The sequence below is a fragment of the Sesamum indicum genome, linkage group LG9 (genome assembly GCF_026168435.1).
Source record: "Sesamum indicum cultivar Baizhima isolate 11 linkage group LG9, ASM2616843v1, whole genome shotgun sequence".
NCBI lineage: Eukaryota > Viridiplantae > Streptophyta > Magnoliopsida > Lamiales > Pedaliaceae > Sesamum > Sesamum indicum.
In genome coordinates this window covers 18,191,373-18,211,804 of record NC_142665.1, presented here as the reverse complement: position 1 = coordinate 18,211,804, position 20,432 = coordinate 18,191,373, and the positions used below count along the sequence as shown (strand labels likewise).

At 34.5% G+C, this 20,432-nt stretch overlaps 3 protein-coding genes across 3 annotated transcripts; 1 reads left to right on the top strand and 2 right to left on the bottom strand.

Moving 5' to 3' along the window:
• The first annotated feature begins 1,428 nt into the window (after positions 1-1,428).
• On the top strand, positions 1,429-6,180 carry LOC105178181 (Eukaryotic aspartyl protease family protein). The gene is made up of 10 exons (XM_011101586.3): positions 1,429-1,810; positions 2,127-2,262; positions 2,870-3,105; positions 3,701-3,925; positions 4,033-4,168; positions 4,245-4,318; positions 4,401-4,500; positions 4,594-4,651; positions 5,605-5,676; positions 5,767-6,180. Exons 1-10 carry the CDS (start codon positions 1,512-1,514, stop codon positions 5,973-5,975), a joined length of 1,545 nt encoding a protein of 514 aa, XP_011099888.1. The 5' UTR covers positions 1,429-1,511; the 3' UTR covers positions 5,976-6,180.
• Positions 6,181-8,427: 2,247 nt separating this feature from the next.
• On the bottom strand, positions 8,428-9,598 carry IQD20 (IQ-domain 20). The gene is made up of 2 exons (XM_011101859.3): positions 9,137-9,598; positions 8,428-8,759 (listed from the first exon to the last, which is right to left on the bottom strand). The coding sequence occupies exons 1-2, from the start codon at positions 9,359-9,361 to the stop codon at positions 8,598-8,600; spliced, it is 387 nt and encodes a 128-aa protein (XP_011100161.1). The 5' UTR covers positions 9,362-9,598; the 3' UTR covers positions 8,428-8,597.
• Positions 9,599-13,404: 3,806 nt separating this feature from the next.
• On the bottom strand, positions 13,405-15,154 carry FD (Basic-leucine zipper (bZIP) transcription factor family protein). Its single transcript, XM_088884577.1, has 3 exons — positions 14,606-15,154; positions 14,211-14,292; positions 13,405-13,836 (listed from the first exon to the last, which is right to left on the bottom strand). The coding sequence occupies exons 1-3, from the start codon at positions 15,112-15,114 to the stop codon at positions 13,765-13,767; spliced, it is 663 nt and encodes a 220-aa protein (XP_088740703.1). The 5' UTR covers positions 15,115-15,154; the 3' UTR covers positions 13,405-13,764.
• Between the last annotated feature and the right edge of the window lie 5,278 nt (positions 15,155-20,432).

The window sequence follows — 20,432 nt, the reverse complement described above, 5'->3', positions numbered from 1 at the left end:
CATGATTCATTCAAAAGCCTATGCGCGCTTGCGTGGCTGCTAGCATGCGCACACGCATGGAAGGACTGTTCTTGAAACCCTATCCTTACGGTTTTATAACTTTTTATGCTTTGAAATTTTAGAAATTTCAGAACAAGTCTAATAATAAAATCATAAAAACTAACCCCAAAACTCATGCATGATTTTAGAATCGTTCTAAACATCTCAATCATATAATTTTAAGCCAAACATTACTAAGACTATATTTTGTGTTTGCATGAATCGGGCTTTAATATCACTATTGGGTTTGAAATACATGGCTAGGGAGGTGCAGTCGAATTTAAAATTTCAGTAGTTAATCTAAACATGTATAACAATTATACATGGCATACGTTCTTTCGAATAGTGGATCATGTGCGAAAAGCAAAATAAGTGCGATGAGGGATAACCAAAGTATACATTTACACACTTGAATAGATGTAGATGGTATTTGAAATACTTCCAAGCGTTAGCCAACTGTGATCATTTGTCTCAATTTCGTTCTAAACGTCGCTCATCTGACAGTATCCACACCTCAGATGCCCACCAGTATTTGAATTCAATGCTAGTCAATCCCAGAGCCTTTGCTCCTTGATTCCTCCAAGAAACCAACATTCAATGCACTTTTGTTCTAGGAGGTGAACTTCTCCAAATGAGTTTGTGACCCCTTACGTTCACTTTAGTAATAGTTATGGCCTTATAACTATTGTGTTTTGTCACTGTTGATATAATCACATTAATTTAATTTATCTGAATTAACTCTTTAATTTGAAGAATCGATCAATCATGGTTGGCGTCTAGCAACAAGTGATCAAGCCCTATATCTAGGTGATTGTGACGAATTTTTAGACAACGAGTACCATACAAGTAAGATTCTTTTATTAATCATCTTCCGATTAAGTCCGCGAAACGCCCAAAGAGTGCTCTTCTTTAATAACAAAGTTTGTAGTCGTGCAACATTGTTTCCTAATATATAATTGATAAATATTCTTAATTAATTTGTTTGATAAATATAAATATTCTTAATTAATTTTTTTTGATAAATACAAATATTCTTAATTAGTTTAGAAATGTATATAGAGGATAATTATACCTCTCGTCCAGAAATTTGGTCTAATCAAACTTAAATCCTTTGTGATTTAGAAATTAATCTAACCTTTGATTCTGTCTGCCAAATAGATCCACACTTAGATAGATTTTTACTGAATTTGCTGATATTAGCAAAAAAATTGAATAAAAATCTATATTTATCACTGATTCGTTTTTGATTAAATATGAATTTTTATTCAATTATTTTCATTAATAAATTAAAATAAATATTAAAAATACTAAATTTGTCAAATGTCGGGAGTCAGTCGGTATAAATATATATTGGTTTGGTTGAGTTTGAATATGTAATTAGATGGAGCGAATGTCTTCTAACTTCCAACTGTCTTTCTGATAGTCGCTATCTTTTACCTCTCTGCAATCTGTAGCTAATTTTCTTCTGAGAAATGTGTTGGAAGTACATTTTGTTGCTATCAATCTGTCTACTACGGCTGTTCTCATGCTCCTGCGCTCGGATTTTCACTCTGGAAATGCACCACCGGTTTTCCGCTCAGGTAAAGGAGTGGCACCACCGGAGCCGAACTGGTTTACCGGTTCACAATTGGCCGGAAAAGGGTAGTGTTGAGTACTATTTGCTGTTGGCGAGTCATGATCGCACGATTCACCGGCGAGCGTTGTCGGGTTCTGATGGTGCTCTCACTTTCTCAGACGGCAACGCCACTTTCCGTATCAGCTCTTTAGGATTGTAAGCAAATTGAATGAAAATGTTGCCTGCTAACGATAATTGAATACCACGGAGAATCCGTTTCAAAGTGATTGTTATCAAGTAGTTGAAGCTTGAAATTGGAATGTGAATTAGAACTCCGAAGCCTTGAATTTGAGTAGTTATTTGTCTAAATTCCTATTCCCATGAGCTCAATTTTGTGGATTTAAATATAGTAAGGTAGTTGGTTCCTTAATAAGTTAAGAAAACATTTTGTTTTTCTTTAAAAATTTTTGGGTTAGCCATTTTTGAAGTGCATGTGATCACTCATATAATTTGTACGTGGAGATTGCTGTAGTTTGCACTACACAACAGTGACGTTGGGCACTCCAGGGATGACGTTTCTGGTGGCGCTTGATACAGGGAGTGATTTGTTTTGGGTTCCCTGTCATTGTATGAAATGTGCATCTACAGATGATTCACCTTATGCTTCTGTATGTCCCCTTACTCTTTTTTTCTGTTGTGTCATGGTCCTTCTTCAGCTTTATTTTGTCTGAGTAGTTGCATGATGGCCTTAATTAATCTTGTTTCCCTGTGCTTGACAATGTATTCCCTTACTGCTGTGGGTTTGCCAAATTTCAGCGAATTAAGGAACCAGTTCACAGATTCTTTTTTTGTTTATTCGATCTAGCCTGCTTTACCGAAGTCTGTCTTTCCAATTGTATTAGGTGATATCATGGTTTAATAGACCCTAACAACAATCATCTTCATGTTATTCTTTTACTCTGCAAAGTGGGATGTGAAGCTGCCTGCAGAGTCTATTCCCTATATGCTCATATAACTCAAGTCTTGGTTAAGATGTTAGTACTCATAAGACAAAATACTGGCACACTTTATGCTATACTCTGGGACATCTGCAGGATTCTTAATACGATTCTCAATTGACAATGTTTCTTGGCATTCCTTGCTAAGCTTGATGCCATCAGATTCACCTATTTACTTTCCAGGCATCATGCAGTATTGATTGTTAGTATCTGTAGGTGATTTTTGTTTGCCATTGTATCTGGTGGTAATTTTGACCAGTGTTCTTCACCATTGCAGGATTTTGAGCTTAGCATATATGATGCAGATAGGTCATCTACAAGCAGACATGTCACTTGCACCAATGATCTATGCACCCATCATGGTAGCTGCAATGGAACATCTGGTTATTGCCCTTACTATGTGTCATATGTTTCATCAGAAACTTCAACTTCAGGAATTCTGGTGGAGGATATCCTACACTTACGGACCTTAGATAATGATCAGGAATTTATAAAAGCATATGTTGCATTTGGGTGAGTTAATAGAATCTTATTTATGTTTCGGAGATACTTGCTTTAAGGACACCCTTGTTTACTGGAGTCTTTAATATACGGTCAGCTATCTTAAAACTGACAAACTGTGTACACCTGTGTGGACTCTGGCTATATCAGTATGGCTACATGCACATCCTATGACATTTTCTTGTCACTCATAGTGTTAGTCCTCATCTGCAATCATGATCCATCACCACTCTAACTGGACCTGATATTTCAAGTCATTTTCCGTTTCACATTAGTTGTATTTTTCATATGAAATTCAATTTGTTGAATTTAGATAAAGAATATCTTATACTTAACAACCCTATGCAATAATGTGAAACTTGTTTAGGAATATTCTACGTGTAAGTAGTCAATAGAAGTTCGAGAGCTGCAACATATGGCTTCAAAAGTTCCCTCATTTCCTCGAGCCTTCTTAATTGTATAATGTCTTGCAAGTGCAACTCTCAATATTGATTCTAGTTGTGTTGATTCCTACCTGATTTTGCTCTAACACATTTGCGCAATTTAGATATTTAAATTCACGAAAAAGGCTAAAATTCCTGATTCCTTTCTTGCTTGAGTTGGGAAGCTGTGGACAGGTCCAAACTGGTTCCTTCTTAGATATTGCAGCACCAAATGGTCTACTTGGACTGGGTCTCGAGAAAGTGTCAGTTCCTAGTACCTTATTCAGGGAAGGTTATATGGCAAACTCATTCTCCATGTGTTTTGGGCATGATGGGACAGGGAGGATTAACTTTGGAGATAAGGGTAGCATCAACCAGGAGGAGACTCCATTCCATACGAACTCATTCCAGTGAGTGCCATATTTTCTCTGATTGACATGCTATTTGGATAACTAGTAAGCTGGGTACTAGAGATACTGTTATATCATTTCTTGTCACTAATCATATTGCCTTGCAGCCCAACCTATAATGTTAATGTCACTCAAGTTCGTGTGGGGACTACTGTCCTTGATTATGAGTTCACTGCACTTTTTGACTCCGGCACCTCTTTCACATATCTTGTTGACCCCTTCTATACAATGCTTTCAGACAGTGTAAGCCTTCGCAAGTGGCAAATTATGTATACTACTTAGCCAGGTTCACATCTTATAAGTTTTTAATTTTCTGCAGTTTAAATCACATGTACGGGACCAACAGCGTCCACCTGATCCAAGAATACCCTTTGAGTACTGTTATACTATGAGGTCAGAGCTAACTAGTTTATAGTTCCCAGACTCCCTGCAAACATGTTCTTAACTTTTTTCCCTTTCTATTGATGAGGAATAGCCACGACATGCAGACCAGTTTGATTCCTGGTATGAGCCTGACTATGGATGGGGGAGGCCAGCTGGTTGTCTATGATCCAATAATTGTCATCTCCTCTCCTGTAACATAAAATTAATACTGGTTATTTTACTTGTTTTATCCTTGTGCTTTTTCTCTTCTGTGTTGCTGAGATGATGTTTTGTTCATTTTGCAGCACGAACTTGTATACTGCCTGGCTGTTGTCAAGAGCCAAGAACTCAATATAATTGGACGTAAGTTTCCTGATTGCGATTAACCTTGCTTGATTCTTTCTATTATTTCCTCTACTTTTTCCATACATGAGTGGAGTTGTTTCACAGTCATAGATTTTGATCTGGTTTCATAAATTCTGCTCTTCCTTGTCAAGACATGATGTGTAAAGAATCTTATAAGTCAATGCAAAGTTGAAAAGTTACATGAACTATCTGCTGGGAACTAAAGGATTGAATTATCTCCAGTTGGATTAGAGTATTATATAGCTTTGAGAGTCCATTTAACTCAATGCAATTGTAGATGTATTTATTATTCTTGTGAATCTATCTTTCTATTCTGTATATAGTTCACTGTGGATATTGGGATTGGTGGGTAGGGGGGAAGTGAGGGGTGGTGAATTATGAAGATCATGGAGAGAAAAGTGTAAATAACTATGCACTAAGTAATGAGACTAGATTGCCTAATTTATTGTGTGTTTGGTCATGAATATGTATTTGTTCATTGTTTCACATGCTTCCTTTTTTCCATCTCATGGTTGTGAATATTCTACTCAAGAAGTTGCTTCTATTGTACTTTATGAATTTTGAGCGTGACCTGTGCTTTATACGCTGTTTTATGACATCTGACAGATCAGGAGTTAACCTGATATCTAAAATTGAGCAGAAAATGCTTTTCTCTGCTAGTATGATAATACACTATTACATTATTTGCAAGTGCTCAGTATACTTAGAATAATACTTTGAACAGTTGTCCTTGCTGATGTCATGGGAAGTATAACACTCATTTGCATTGTTATTGTATTTGTACAGAATTGCTGAAAATAAGTGCCGACATTCCTTTAAACTTGTTGAGCTTCTGGCATTGCATTATCTCATGTGTGTTTGAAATAAAGTAATTACTTATCATTCTCCTTTTCTCATTCTGTTACTTGCTTTTTGATGGCCACTTACTCTGGCCAATAATCTTCCCGCAGAAAACTTTATGACTGGCTACCGCATTGTGTTTGATCGAGAAAAACTCATCCTTGGTTGGAAGAAGTTTGATTGTAAGTTTTATTTGAATGAGTCGGTCAGTATATATTTCCTTGTTACATGAGCTTAGTAAGTCATTGGATGAAACTTCTGGCCTGATCCAGGTTATAACCTGGAAGATTCAAATACCTCCAAAGCTAAACCCGTGAACTATGCTAAAGCACCACCATCTACTGCTGTCAGCCTCCTTAATCACACTACTCAGTCTGATGTACCAGATAGGAATAATGCTCGAGATTTAGCAGCGTTATCATTGCACACATATGGTATGTTTGATCTGATACACCATCTCTTAGTGCTCTTACTCTTTTAGTGTCTATAGCCATATACGGTCCTGGAATCGCCGTTAATAGATCCAGAATTTTGATGGCCTCTTCAATTTTCAAGGAACCTCTGACACAACAGTGATAGGTTGGAAGTTTTGCATAGTGTTGGTCTGATTGTATCAGAACTCAGTGTTGATTAAATGTAGAACACTTGCAGAAGAATTATGCAACAATCTTTTACTTTGGGGTTTAGGGATATCTAATCAGATCTGAAAGCGTTGATATGAATTGTGTGCAGCAACTTCACTTGGTTAACACATTAAATTTAGATTTGGAACTTGGAAGACTCAAAATTAGATACTATTTATTCTAAAGTAGTCCTTATCTCAACATTGAGTTGGGAGACTTCATAAAGGTTCACAAACCATACCAATGTCCAATAGTTGCTGTGAGCTTTAATTTTATCGTGTATCAAAATCAAAACACAAGAAAATTATCACAAATAAAAATATGTATTTGATAGGTAAAAGTAGGTACAATCACACACTAGCACACACTCGAAAACACACACTACCCTAAGCACGGGCCGCAATGGAGATGATGGGGTGGCTACTTCGGCCGGCGTTGAGGAAAGGACGTCTGATGATGGCTCATCAACAGGACGAATAAGAGCTTACAAACAGGATGGATAAAGCCCATCAGCAAGGAATAAAAGCCCATAGGCCTACTTGCAACATTACTGAACTGGCCGGCCCAAGGAATAAGCACATTTTAGCCGGACACGTCACTCTACAGCTAGGAAGACACGTCACTCTACAACTGAGAGGACACGTCATATAGCTTGCCAACACATTTGTACATATCATCCTAAAATATCTTCAGGTGGGCAGGTAAATCGATCATGAACAAACTAGAAAATCTGTGCATAACTAACTCTCGAGATTATAGGCAGATTTGACAGGGTTTAATCCAACTCACGAGTCTCAGCAAACTCTTACCCAAATCACCAACGGTTTATTGTGGATGACAACTGACTCAAAGAGCTTTCTAATAGTGTACGCAACTTAGTAATTCACCTCGTATTTAACTCTGTACAAGCCTATAAATAGAGGTCTTGTGCAGGCTTTTGGGGACAGGGTTCTAGAGCTTCACACTTATTTTCAAACTCTCACTTTCATGTACCATTTTCTCTCGATTTTTAGGATATTTCAAGCTTATAATTTGCACTCTAAACGAATATTCATCATTTTAATCATATCTCACCGTTATTCTCACATTAGTTCAAATTTTCTCTTTTATTTCTTCTCTAATTCATTATTGACTTAAGTATTGAAGTGCTAACCAGATTTTATAGAATTAATTCTTCGATAATCTTATTTTTTTTTTTTTTTTTGAAAATCCTAAATTTCTTGTGGCATGGCCAACTATAATGATGTTTGATGGTAAATTTTTAAATGAATTCATATGTAAAATATGACGCTAAAACTTCATAGAAACACAAATTATAAAATAGCAGAAAGACACTGACAAGATTGTTGGCGAGGAGAAAAATGTGAGAATTTACATCAAGGCAGAGATTTGTTGAAAAGTGGCTAAGTCCCACGTAAGGAAATTATGGCCAAGCTCAAGCATCTTTGGCCTATAAATTTTGAGTTTGTTAGCATTATTTAGCATCGATCCCAAGATCAAACCATTCTTTTAACAGTGTCCAAAAATATAAGCATGTTTTTCGGCTGAACCTATTAAATCTTGTATTCATTATTTTGTCATTTATGTTTGGAATGATTACATTTACACTCCCTAATTTATTATTTGTTCATACAAAGTATTTCTATTTTTTTTTTATGTAATTACAAAAACTATCCATAATAAGTAAAAAGAAAGAGTGCTCGTGTAATCATATTGATGTTTTTTAGGAATGTATATGTAATTTTTTAAAAAATATAGATAATTTATATAAATAACATTGACCTCATGGACTGAGTCCATCAATCGAACGTGCCAAATTATATTTTTAAGCAGAATTACTCGCAAGTGCACACACATATACATCAGTATGTGCTTTAAATAATTATACATCGTACTTAAAAAAAAATATATATATATATATAACAGAGGCTAAGTCGTTGAAAATGTGTGAGAGGCCTAGATCTCCACCCCGTCCTCATGATGTCCATTCCCTTCAAATTCATCACATTCCTACGGGCGTCCACCCACCAGTTACTTTTTGGACAGGAAAAATATAATTTATCCCACGAGATATGTAAAATGAGCAAAAATTCTCTTTGGAACGAATTAGCAAATTATCCCCTTGAATTTTGAAATTGATAGGGAGGTACTTTCCTTCATTTCGAAAGAATACAACGGGCATTTGCTATTTTTTTCTTTACATAATTTTTTTGTGTTCATTTCTCATATCACATGATAAATTGCAATTTTTCCGTTACGTTTTTGACCTTAAGTTTTTCAATAGTTATGCAGCTAACATTTCTACAGTGAATTCAAGAAATGGAACAAGAAAACATACTACATATGTATATAAACATATAGTTGATTCATGGGAAAACCCGAACACAGTGATCATATATATATATATATCCTTAATTAGGGCAAGAAACAGTTACTAGTAAGACGAAGAGGAGTGCGTGCGTCAGTGATTGATTATTCAGTCAGTTATTGAGTAGCAGCTGTCGGGCTCGAACGGTGACCTGAAGGCGAGCCAGTGCGTGCATGCAGTGTAGAGCAAAGCGCGCCTGTCGTCGTACCACCACCCCGCGAACCACGGCTTGCAGCTTCACGAGGCTTCTCAGTGCTCTATACGCCCGTCTCGCCTATTCCCACATGCATACAAAATTAAATGACCAAAACACTAAATTATATTCCGTGGAATGATAACAAAATATTAGTAGGCGCAAAACTATCAAGAAAATATAAGATGGGAAATGGGCTGTTGTAAATGGCGTTAAAATCAGGGAGTATTTATAATTTTTTAAACTACAAGGAGGTATTTATAATTATCCAAAACTTCAGGAAAAGTGGTTGTAATTTACTCATATTTTCATCGTTAAAACTTCTAGCTAAATCACCAACAAAAAAACTAGATGCTGAATCAACGATTACCAAGTAAATGTTTTTTTTCTAGCTAAACTTTCACTATTTTGCAAGAAACTCGTATTGTTGCTAATGATATTATTTGTTATAGCGTTACCAGATGACCCCTAAAGCATGCTTGGATTGTGATGGCGGCGATGTCATCCCTTGACGTGAAATCTGAACCGGCATTCTCTTGGCAGGCGCTGCTGTTGGATTCTTGGCTGAAGTTTCCGTTGTTGGTGTGGAGAACGATGATGGCATTGTCGCCGTGGTGATGCGAAGATCGGAAAAGCTTTCTCCTCATCATTCCCCACCACAGCTTGTCTCTGTTCTTGCCCATCTCTGCCACTTGCCTGTGCTGCAGAGTTACTTCTTCCTGGATTTTAACGATCAGACCGTAGCATGGAAATGTTCAAGATGTGTGTGTGGATGACATGTTTGCTTCAGGAGGAGCACTTCGCATCTCTCTGCAGGCCACACAACGTGCCCAGGATGAATGAGTTTCTTAGTCAACGTCTCTTCTATCAAATTTGTGTTAGTTGGGAAATTTTAGTTCGGATTCGACCCGTCAAATATTAATAAATTATATGATAAGGGCAATACACTTTTCGATAAGTGTATAGTTTAAAAAAAAGTGATGAATTACATAACAAGTTTGATACACTTGCTCTATGTTGATTTGGTTTAGTTATCAGTTCTATTTGGATATTGATTATAGAAAACAGAAAAAATTGTTGGAGTATATTAACTTAAGGATGTTTAGTCAGCTTGACGATCTCAGGTGTTTTCAAATATTTAATTAATAAAAACTTTTAATTATTTGGATAAAAAATAAAATTATAAATTTTATAAAGTGTCTATGATAATAATTAGGGATAATTACACTGTCCTTTTATGAGGTTTGGTGTAATTCCACGTCAACTCCTTGTGTTTTTTTGAAAGCTACAATTACTATTTTTGTGGTTTGCTTTCGTCTAACAAACAGATTAATCCGTTAGTTAAAGTTAACGAAATTTACTGATATCCACAAAAAAAGTGATTGAAAATCTATAATTACATTCAATTGACTTATTGAACGTCAAATAAAGCTTTTGGAACTATGCAAACTACCTTTATAAGAGTAAAGATTGCACATCCTCACATATATTAACGTGCGAAGATGTATAAGAATAGTTGATTATAAAAAATTTGTTTGACCTGCAGTAAATCAGTGATAAATCCATCGGAGGTAAATATGAATTTTCATTCATCTTTGTTTATCGATATCAACAAATTCCATGAGTTTTAATGAATGGATTTATCTATTTGTTGAACAAAGTCAAACACAATGGGTACTAAATGTAATTTTTCAAATTATAGAGATTTACGTGTAGCATGACCATGTTCCCGAATTCTTTTGACAGGGAGAGAGTGTGATGCCTCGTATTTAATTTTATGTATCAGTTTTAATAAATTAAATTATGATACCATCGGGATTTAATATTCTTTTACTTTAAAGTTTATTTGCGAAAAATTTATTTGAGTTAATTTGGGATGAAGAAGAAATTATATGAAACTTGCTTACTTAAACTTTAAAAGTTAAAAAGTCTCAAATCGATTAGGAAATAAATTATGGGATATGATTCAAATATATTAAAACCTTAAGAGACTAAATTGAAATTTTATAAAGTTATTAGGGTCAAAATATATAAGTATAAGAATTAAGGGGTTAGTTTTATAAATATATCAAAAAAAGAGAGATGAAAATTGGTCGACAGCACGTGACTGCCACCAACCATCCTAAATAATAAGCAAGTGGCCCATATACCTTTTGCTTTGGCCCACACACTCACACAAAGACAGAGGTGAATATATATATATATATATATATATGTCTAAAGACACATATATACATAGGAGTTGGACTTCACTGTGAGTAGTATTTAAAATTATATTTGTATTTATAAAATTGGAGGAATATATATATTATGTATGGCTATACGTATGTATTAAAGGTGATCTGTTCTTACGATGGATTTGAATAAAATATTTCTTGAGATCGTTCATTGATAAACGAAAACAGATATAATATTTGACTATCTACTTGGATTTGAATGGGCTTTCGAAACTCTTTGGAGTTAAGTGCTATAACGTGATTATTATTATCGTCATGTGGTATTCTGGTATTCGTTATGAATTTCCGTTGGAAGCCACCTCTAGAGTCCATATGAGTATTCAAAAGGTCTCATTTATCTCGATATTGTTCAGTTCGTAGTAATATTAAATATGCATGTGATCTTTAGATTGTCTATTTTCTACATAATTGTTCGACCGGCTTTGTAGATTTAATGCGGCTCTTGCTAAACGATCAATGGATCCGGGACTATACGATTCGTGAGGTACACTGGAGTAATAATTAAAAATAATAATAATAATAATTAAAAAAAAAAAAGAAGACAACAAAGTACTCTATGCCGTACCGACCTTGTCACGAGCTGTAACAAGTTTAGCTTAAAGGTGGGAAGATACGTGACAATACTACGTTCTCCATTGGACAGGGAGAGTACCTACCAACAGCTCAATCATCCTCATCATCCAAGTTTTATGCTTTGTTTTTAATATAAAAAAAATACAAGCAATCTTCTTCTGATATTGTAAATGAGTAAATTATCACTTTATAAAAAAAATAATTTATCTTTTTGTATTTTTAAAAATGCAGCAATTTATCTCTGTGTTTTTCAAAATGAAGCAATTCACCTTCTTATACAAGGAGGTAGATTACTTCATTTTAAAAAAACATAGAAAGATAAATTGTTATTAATTTTTCATAAAAAATAATTTGCTCATCTACAATATCACGATAGGGTAAATTATATTAAACCCTTTTCCAGAATACAAGATTGAATAAAAAACAAGACCACTTTGTTCAATTTAAAAAAAAAAAAACACTAGATAAAGTTATATAAAGTTTGACCCAAGTGGGACAAATTCTCCTAAAGGTGATTTCAGTTTCATTGGATTGATGTCCAATCAAGAAGCCACACCATTAATCTAATTGCTCCCTCCTCAAAACTCATGAAAGAAAAAATAAAATAAAAAAAGAAAGAAAGAATCCAATAAAATCACAATATTTACTCAAAATCAGATCATATCTTTCTAAAAATTTATTTTTTAGAAAATGTTGTTTTACTTTGGTATGATTTCATAATTATTCAATTATTAATATATCTAAATGACATTGTTGATTAATAAGCTCCCATGTAAAATTTATACTTTTGAATTTAAATTGCGAATTCGACATTAAATCAAATAAAATGAGTTATTTTTGAACGGGAAAAATGTATTTATTTTATTAATAATTATTTATCTTTCATTTGAATTTTTAATTTTTTTTTGGTTTATTTTATCTTTGCCACATAAATTGTCAGGTTCTTGGGTATATATGCTGCTTCAGCATCCAATAATTGGTAAATTCTTCAGTTTAATTATTGCATTTTTTACCACATTAGATTATTTCGGCAAGTTTTTTGTACTCCCATAAAGTTTAGACATAAATATTGTACGGTTTTAAAATTGCCAACCCTATAGTCAAGTATTTAGGAAATGTCATCCTTAACTTTAATTTTTAATAGGGCTAGAAATGCAGTTGGGTGATACCGTGATAGTGTCACATGTAATGGAGTATGCTAGGTCAAGATACGCAGTGAGTCAGCTCGGTTTAAGATTGGATTGAATCGACAGAAAAGTGGGATGAATTAGGCCAAGTCGGTTTGTGACTGGGCCAGTCTCAAATATTGAAACCAAGACCGGCTCAGTCCAGTGCCCCGAGACCGCCTAGTCTTGAGTCTGGCTTGGGTTGGATTTGTAGGGCCATTTTTTTTTTTATTTATAAAAATAATGCATGACACATAAGTTTTAACGAACTATTCTAGTAGCTTTTTAATACTTTCGAAACTCCAAAAGTTTTCTTTTTTATTGTTCATCTTTTGTCGGAACCTCAACTGTATCAATTCATGAATTGGCTCGAATTTATAAATGGACTCAATAGAGACCCAAGGCCGAGAACAATTCCAAGACCAAACTTTTTCGAATTGATCTAAAATTTTCACTTTCTTCTCCAACAACTTAACTTTTTCTCTTAATCAAATTTCAATGAATTTCATCAAAATGGTTTCTCATCCCTTCTTTTATTCTTCATTCCCGTACTTACTCCATTGGTTTTCATCCCAAAACCCTAGTTACCAATCTTCACATTTTAACAAATCTTGATCTTTATCAAGAACCCTTCTTGTCAATGGCATGCACGTTCACTATGTTTACCCAACTAGTAATTCACAAAACAACAAAACGTACTGGAAATCAACACGAGTGACATGCAGCACCAATTATGATCAGGTCAAAGAATGAGAGGAAAAGAAGAGATGAAGATGGATAGGCAGTGGAGAAGAATCCAAATGAGCAGACAATCCCTAAACTCTACCTTGTACAGATATATATATCCCTTCCCACCCAATCCCCATTCCTTCCTCAGCTGCTTCCTCCACAGCAGCTAGCAAAAGAAGTTAAAACAGGCGGGTCTGATCAGAAGCAAGCAGCAAAAGAAAATGGGCCCCCAACAGAAAGAAAAATTCTTGCTTCTTTGGGCTAGTAAAGGACTGTAAGACTAACTGTCCGTTTTCCTTCCTAAATATTTAACTAAGATATGGATCAACCAGCGCAAACCCATCAAAATATAGCGTTTCTTGATCGTTGGTAGCTCGAGGGTCAAAAGGGAGCTGTTGAGGTGCGATGGAGAGTCTTCTTTTTCTGATTTTGAGCAGCTGCAGCTCTATATAACTGGTAAAATTTAACGCTAAATCAGTGACTTTTCTTTCCCTCTATAGAAAGAAACATGAAGGGCTTGGAGAGTTACATATATGGTAACGAGTGGGAGTCAGTTTCTTTGTTGCAAAATGTCAAAAGACAAGAAAACATGCGTAACCAAAACGGGGCCAGAAGAACAAATTAAAGTTCTCTAACAAACTATACCATATAGAGCATAGATTTTTGCCCATAAAACATGGGTTCTTCCAATTCCCCTTTTGTGTACTGTTACCCGATCTTGGCTAAAAAGGCATGGTTTTTATGAAAAAGACGTGCTTTCTAGTGTAAATGGATGAAAAGGAGTGATGTTTAGCTAGTGATTTAGCTGTACATATACATAGATGTACCTGTTCTTGCTGCTCCTTGAGCCTGGCATTCTCTTCCAGCAAATGGGCAACTTCTAGCTCTAACTCATTCGTGTAAGCCTGTAGAAAAAGATGGGACAATGAACTAAAGAAAGTTGAACAAAAGAGATGTTAAGGAAATTCTTGAATCAATACGTACTTCTGCAGTCGTTTTCATAAGTAACGCCATATTATAAGAAGCATGGACTCTTGAAGCCCACCAGGTGAAATTTCCATATAATTAGCTAACTTAAATGAGAAGGATGATGTTGTGTTCAAGTAGTATTATTTCTCAGAGCCAAAAGCTCATTTTGATGTTTATTAAGCTAAAACTAAACTAGGAAAGCTGCAGGGAGTTAAAGAAGTTAAAGTTAGGGCGAGTGAAGATGCTTTCCTGCTTTCTAGCCCTTGACCGAGCAGCAGACTCGCGGTTCTTGATCATACGCTTGTGGCGACGGTCGCCGGAGCTTCTGTCGGAGTCGGGGAACCTCTTCTTCCCGCCGCAGCAATTGTCGTCAGAAACCAGAGCATCGAAGGGCGGGTTGAGAGAGGATACATGTGGAATGGGGTGATGATGGGGCTGAAAGAACAATGAGCTGAAGTGATGGGTAGCAGAGTTGAGAGTGAGCATTGTGGGAGGCGGGGGAGGAGGAGGAGGCGGAGAGGAGGCGAAGCCTGAGGAGGAGTTGGCGGGGGGCGGCGGATCTTTGGAGAAAAAGTCCTGGAGGATGACCCCATGTGCGGAAGGGTGGTGGGGGATATCAGAGGCAAGAGTGATGTCTCTCCAAACCTCTTCCATTGTCTTGGGATTACTGTTCAAAGTGCTGTAAGGAGAGGGAGAGGAAGAAGTGGAAGAAGAAAATGAGGTAGAAGCAGAAGACGAGGAAGAAGAAGAAGAAGTCCACATTTGGAGAGGCAGTGGGGTTGGAATTAATGTGAAATTCAACTCTTACTACATTATTTTTTGAATAGGAAGGCAGAGATCAGTGAATTGGCTTTCTTTTGTGTACAGAAGAAAGACTGGTTGTGTACGGGGAATAGTTGTGTCAATTCTGTGCATTGTCTTGTCGAAGTGATGCACACAGTACCACGCGTCCATAGGACACAGTTCATATCTGTGTGGAGCTTTCTCACCTCAAAATGCCTTTACCATCTACTCTCTCCAGCCCTACTTCACCAATAGATTTTGTTCGATTCACTATCAAATTTGGACCATAGTTCAAACCCCGAAACGTTTATTTCATCCTTTGTTTTTTCTTTTTTTATTTTATAAAAGGAAATTGTTCAGACTAAATGGAGCCAAGTAATCGAAATTTATTAATTCTAGAATGTTTTATGTTTGATATAGAAAGACAAAATTACTTTAAAATATTAAAAGTTCATTTTTATATGGGAATGACATTTTAAGAACAATAACTACATGGGTGGCAACCGATCATCAAAGTTTTCTAATTCATGTAAGTTGTTGACGTGGACGAAATTAAAGTTTTTGAAATTAGGATTTTTTTTTGTGGTGAATTACCCAATTTTGTATTATAAGAACTGCAGTTACAAGAAGCCGACAATTAAATGCCCATGATTCATGTAATCCATTTATGCGTATTAGTACATTGTTTTCATTGGTAAAACTTGTACGTATAATGCTCTTGCTTACGCGCCGCACACAATGGCCAGCAGTGCGCACGCGCGAGATAGCGTTGGGCGCCTACACGTGGGCAATCTGCAGCTACACTGTCGTGTGTGCTAGGGCTGTTGCAGTCGTGCTGGAATTGTTCGGAAACAACGACTAGCCGTTTTGTGACTGAAAATATTTTTTTCTAATTTTTTTGAATATTTATATAATTGGAGTTATTTTATACTTTAAATGGTTAAATATGAACTTTTTTTCCATGCAAATTCAATTCTAGTTAAATTTTGAAAAAAACTTTCCTCATAAAAGTTTATTATTTGGTATGTTCAAATATATGTTTAGGAAAGTCATGGATGTTTTTCAAAATTTATTGAGTACTCAATGTCATTTGATGCTTAATTTATTTTTAGAAATATTGGATTTCCTAAAAGTGATGAAAAATATTTTTATGGGGATTAAATTATTTTGAAGTATCCAAAACTTAAATTTAATCTAAAACATTTCAGAAATGTGTTAAGGAGATCAAAATAATTTTGAAAATTATTAAAGTTATCTATTATTAAATTGCAAAACTAAGTTAGGATCTACATGTGTTTTAGATATAAATTTGCATATACCATGTTAGATACAAAGTTAATACATGAGATAAGTTCTGCATTTTTAATATGTGATATTTTAAATGCAATGTGATTTATTTATGTGATAAATAAATTAGAAATGATCACAAAATTCGTGCCTTATCTCATTGAAATTTTCTTTTTTGGTTATGAGGCTTGCAGGCCTCTTTGTTCTTCTTCTCTATTATTTTTAGTCTTGTAATAAAACTGGTTTATTGTCTCCCTCTGATGTACTCTCTCAACTGCTAATAGGGTTTTCTATATTATTTCACAATGCAATGAGTGTAAATTAAGGTGAGGACCTATTTCTGCAAAATAAATGTAAAGAAGGCCTAATTCATGAGATGGATTCCATGGTGGGCCCATGGATATGAAGATCACAAAGAGGAACCCAAGATGCAAAGATGATTACAATCCCCATTACATGTAATAAATTTTTATTATTGAACTTGTAATAGCGAGCATTTACTATAAAAAGACCAATGATCCACTACGGGCTTAATGAATTGTATGGGATGGATTTGTGATCATCCACATGTGCTATGCTTTATTGCAAGTGATGCATTTATTTTGTATGAATATTTTATATTTGATATAAGTACAAGCATGGAAAACACTGAGGTGAGATCTTGGTCATGAATGAATGAACTCTCACATGGAATATCCAAGTTGTATATTAGATCCACAATATGCATTCCATCTGGCGTTTTAGTATGAGATGCTACCGTTCTCTTTATATGGTCTCATGAGTTGTGACGTATTCGGGAGTAGTGGAAAGTTGTACTACTGTCGTGAACAAATTTACTATTCCATATTTTCCTGTCTCACAAGTCGTAGGGGGCAATAATAGAGATAGTCCATTTGGTCGATGGGTCGAGTCTAACATGGGGTAGCGTGATTCAGTTGGAGTCCTTGGGATCATATGAAAAGTGAGGCGAAGTTCTTGGATATCTCGTATAATGAGAAGGGTAAATATTACCTTCCACAAAATAATTTTCGTGTGAATCGTAAAAGCAGGGCATGGAGAATTATTGTTGTGAACCTTGAGCTTATTAGAAAATTATTAATCGAAAGCCCAATTAAAGTGATGGGATTTTTAATAAAATAGTGGGAGTGATTAATGACTAAAGACCACTTCATGAGTATATTCAATATTAAGAAAATCTGCTAATTTTTTGCTTTTATTTTGATGTAGATCAAAACAATGTCTAAGAATTCATTATCCAGAATCCTTGACTCTAATAAACTAAAAAGAATGAACTTTAATGATTGGCTTAGAGATCTAAAAATTATTTCGGGTTTCAATAACCATGCGTATGTTCTGGATAAGTTACCTCCTATTGCCCTTCTAGAAGGATGTGTGACGTTTGAGAAATGGGTTGAAGACAATCAAAAGGTCCGCAGCATCATGTTGGCTTCGATAACAAATGAGCTCCAAAAATAGCATGATAGGCTTGATAGGCATGATAAGAGTTATATGCGGCTCCTAATAGGCATATATAATATGCCACGATGAGGGCATTCTTTGGTATTAAGATTGTTGAAGAATCGTTGGTTCATGAACATTGTGTCAAGATGCTCTCGCTTGTCAAAAAGCTTGAGGATCTGAAAGCAAGCATGGACAAAGACACATATATCGATGTGCTCCTCTAGCCTCTTCCTCCATCATTCAACCTATTTAGGTCAATTTCAATATGAATGGGCTTGAAAAGTCTATTTCGGAATTGACCAATATATTGGTGCAATACAGGGCAACGGTAAAATGATTTGTGCCTGTATTGATCAAGGAGGCTATGACTTCCAAAAAGGACAAGAAGGCTCAGCATTGAAAGAAGAAGAGCAAAACCAAAGTAGCAGCCCCTGCGCCCAAGTAGTCAAGCCTGTTGACAAGGGCAAAGCGAAAGTGGTTGAGAAGGGCAATCACACAGATGATGTGTGCCATTTCTATAGTGAAAAGGTGTTTCTTGCCTTTGTCTAAAGAGGTACGTTTGTGATCATGTTAGATAATCAAGTTGCTAAGAAAGCTGTAAGATTAATTCACTTAGTCGTTAGTGATCATGTTAGGATAATTTTAAAGATTGTTATTATGTACCTAGCATGATCAAAAATATTGTTCCAATTCCCATATTAGATACTGAAGGTTATGAATTTTTTATCAGTAAAATTTTTTTTATCTTTTGAAGAGTGGTTCCTCAATGTGCTTGGTAAACTAATGAACGGTCTTTATAATATCCACGCCATAAATTGATTATGATTTTTTAAAATAAATAAAAATTAGAAAATCAAGAAAATGCACAGATTTGGCGTGTTAGGCTTGACCATATTTCTAAAAATAAGATAAGAAGGTTGATGGACTCAAAGAGTTTAGAAATAGACAGTTTAAACTACCTACTATAGGAAGTGGCTCGGTCTGAGAGGCACTGTAGAAGCACAAAGAAAAACAAATTAACGAAATTTAAAGCATAATTAACAATAGCAAAGGGATGTAACCTTGATTTATCCTGAGCGTTCAGTGTATTAAAAAGTAATCTATTACAATTCAATAATTAAAACAAGAAAATCAAGGGGCAATAATATAAATGGAACCTTTATCCTCTTTGTTTTCTTCAATAAATTTCGTGCGTTGTTTCTCTTCAATCCAATCGCTCTCCTCAAATTTCAACCTTAAGTTCCTTCAAAGAAGTCCACTATAATTATAGAGGACCTTCCTTTTCTCGTTCTAGCAAGACAAAGGAAAGGGAAGGAGAAAATCAAACATACGTTATGAATTATGGTTTTGATTCCTCTTCTTTGTAATGTTTTTATTTTATTGAAGCTCATAATTATTTCTTTATATTAAAATTTGTCATTGTCGTACAACCCTCCCATACAGAAGCTGTCTGAAAACTTTTTTTAATGCATTAATTATCAATACATATTTTATTCATAAATTAAAAATTAACACTTTGTACAATATATGTTATATTGATAACGATGAGAACATATACATGCAAAATTCAATACTAATATATTATTTCAATTTCAAGTAATAATAAGCTTAAAGAAAGTGGAGTAAATTTAATTATTGATTACATGTAATTGCATGGAATTCATTTTGAAAAAAAATTAATTGAGTAGTTAATTTAACATGAGTTGGAATGTTATAGGACATCTTTTGGTATTATAATAATTTGGTTCAATGGTATCAGAACTACTACTTTGAGTCTATAGATCCTCTTCCCTTTATAATAATACTAGATACGGTGACATGCAATACCTGCGCACATAATTTTTTTAGTAATACTTTTATTTTATTAAAGCTCATAATTTGTTTCTTTATATTGAAATTTATCATTACCTTACAACCTCACATATCTGTCTGATAACTCTTTTCAATACATTAATTATCAATACATATTTTTCTCAAATTAAATTAAAAATTAACACTTTCTACAATATATATTATATTGATAACGATTATTATATATACATGCAAAACAAATACTGATATGCTATAATAAACTTAAACAAATTGAAAGTAAATTACTTTTTTGAGCATGGAATTAATTTTGTAAAAAACTTGAATGAGTGGCTAATTTTAACATGAATTGGGAAGTTGAAGGGTATTTTCAGTATTAACACAATTTAATGTAGTGGTATCAAAACTACCACTTTGAGTGTTTTATAATAATATAGAAGATATAAATATAGTATCGACACTGTAGATTTTAAAATTTAATTATTATTTTAAAAAAATATAAATGTTATTAGGGTAAATAAAAATATTAAAAAATTAAAAGAAAATTATAATAAATTATTGAAAAAAAGAGTGAGGAAAACAAAAAGAAAAAGAGACATGGAAGTTGAGAAGAAAGAGAAAAATAAAGATTAATAAGATAAATAGATAAATAACAAACAAGAAATTTAAGACCAAAAGGGTATTTTTCAATTTGTAGCGATGCATTAAAATGATAAAGGGGGCAGATGCTATCACCTATC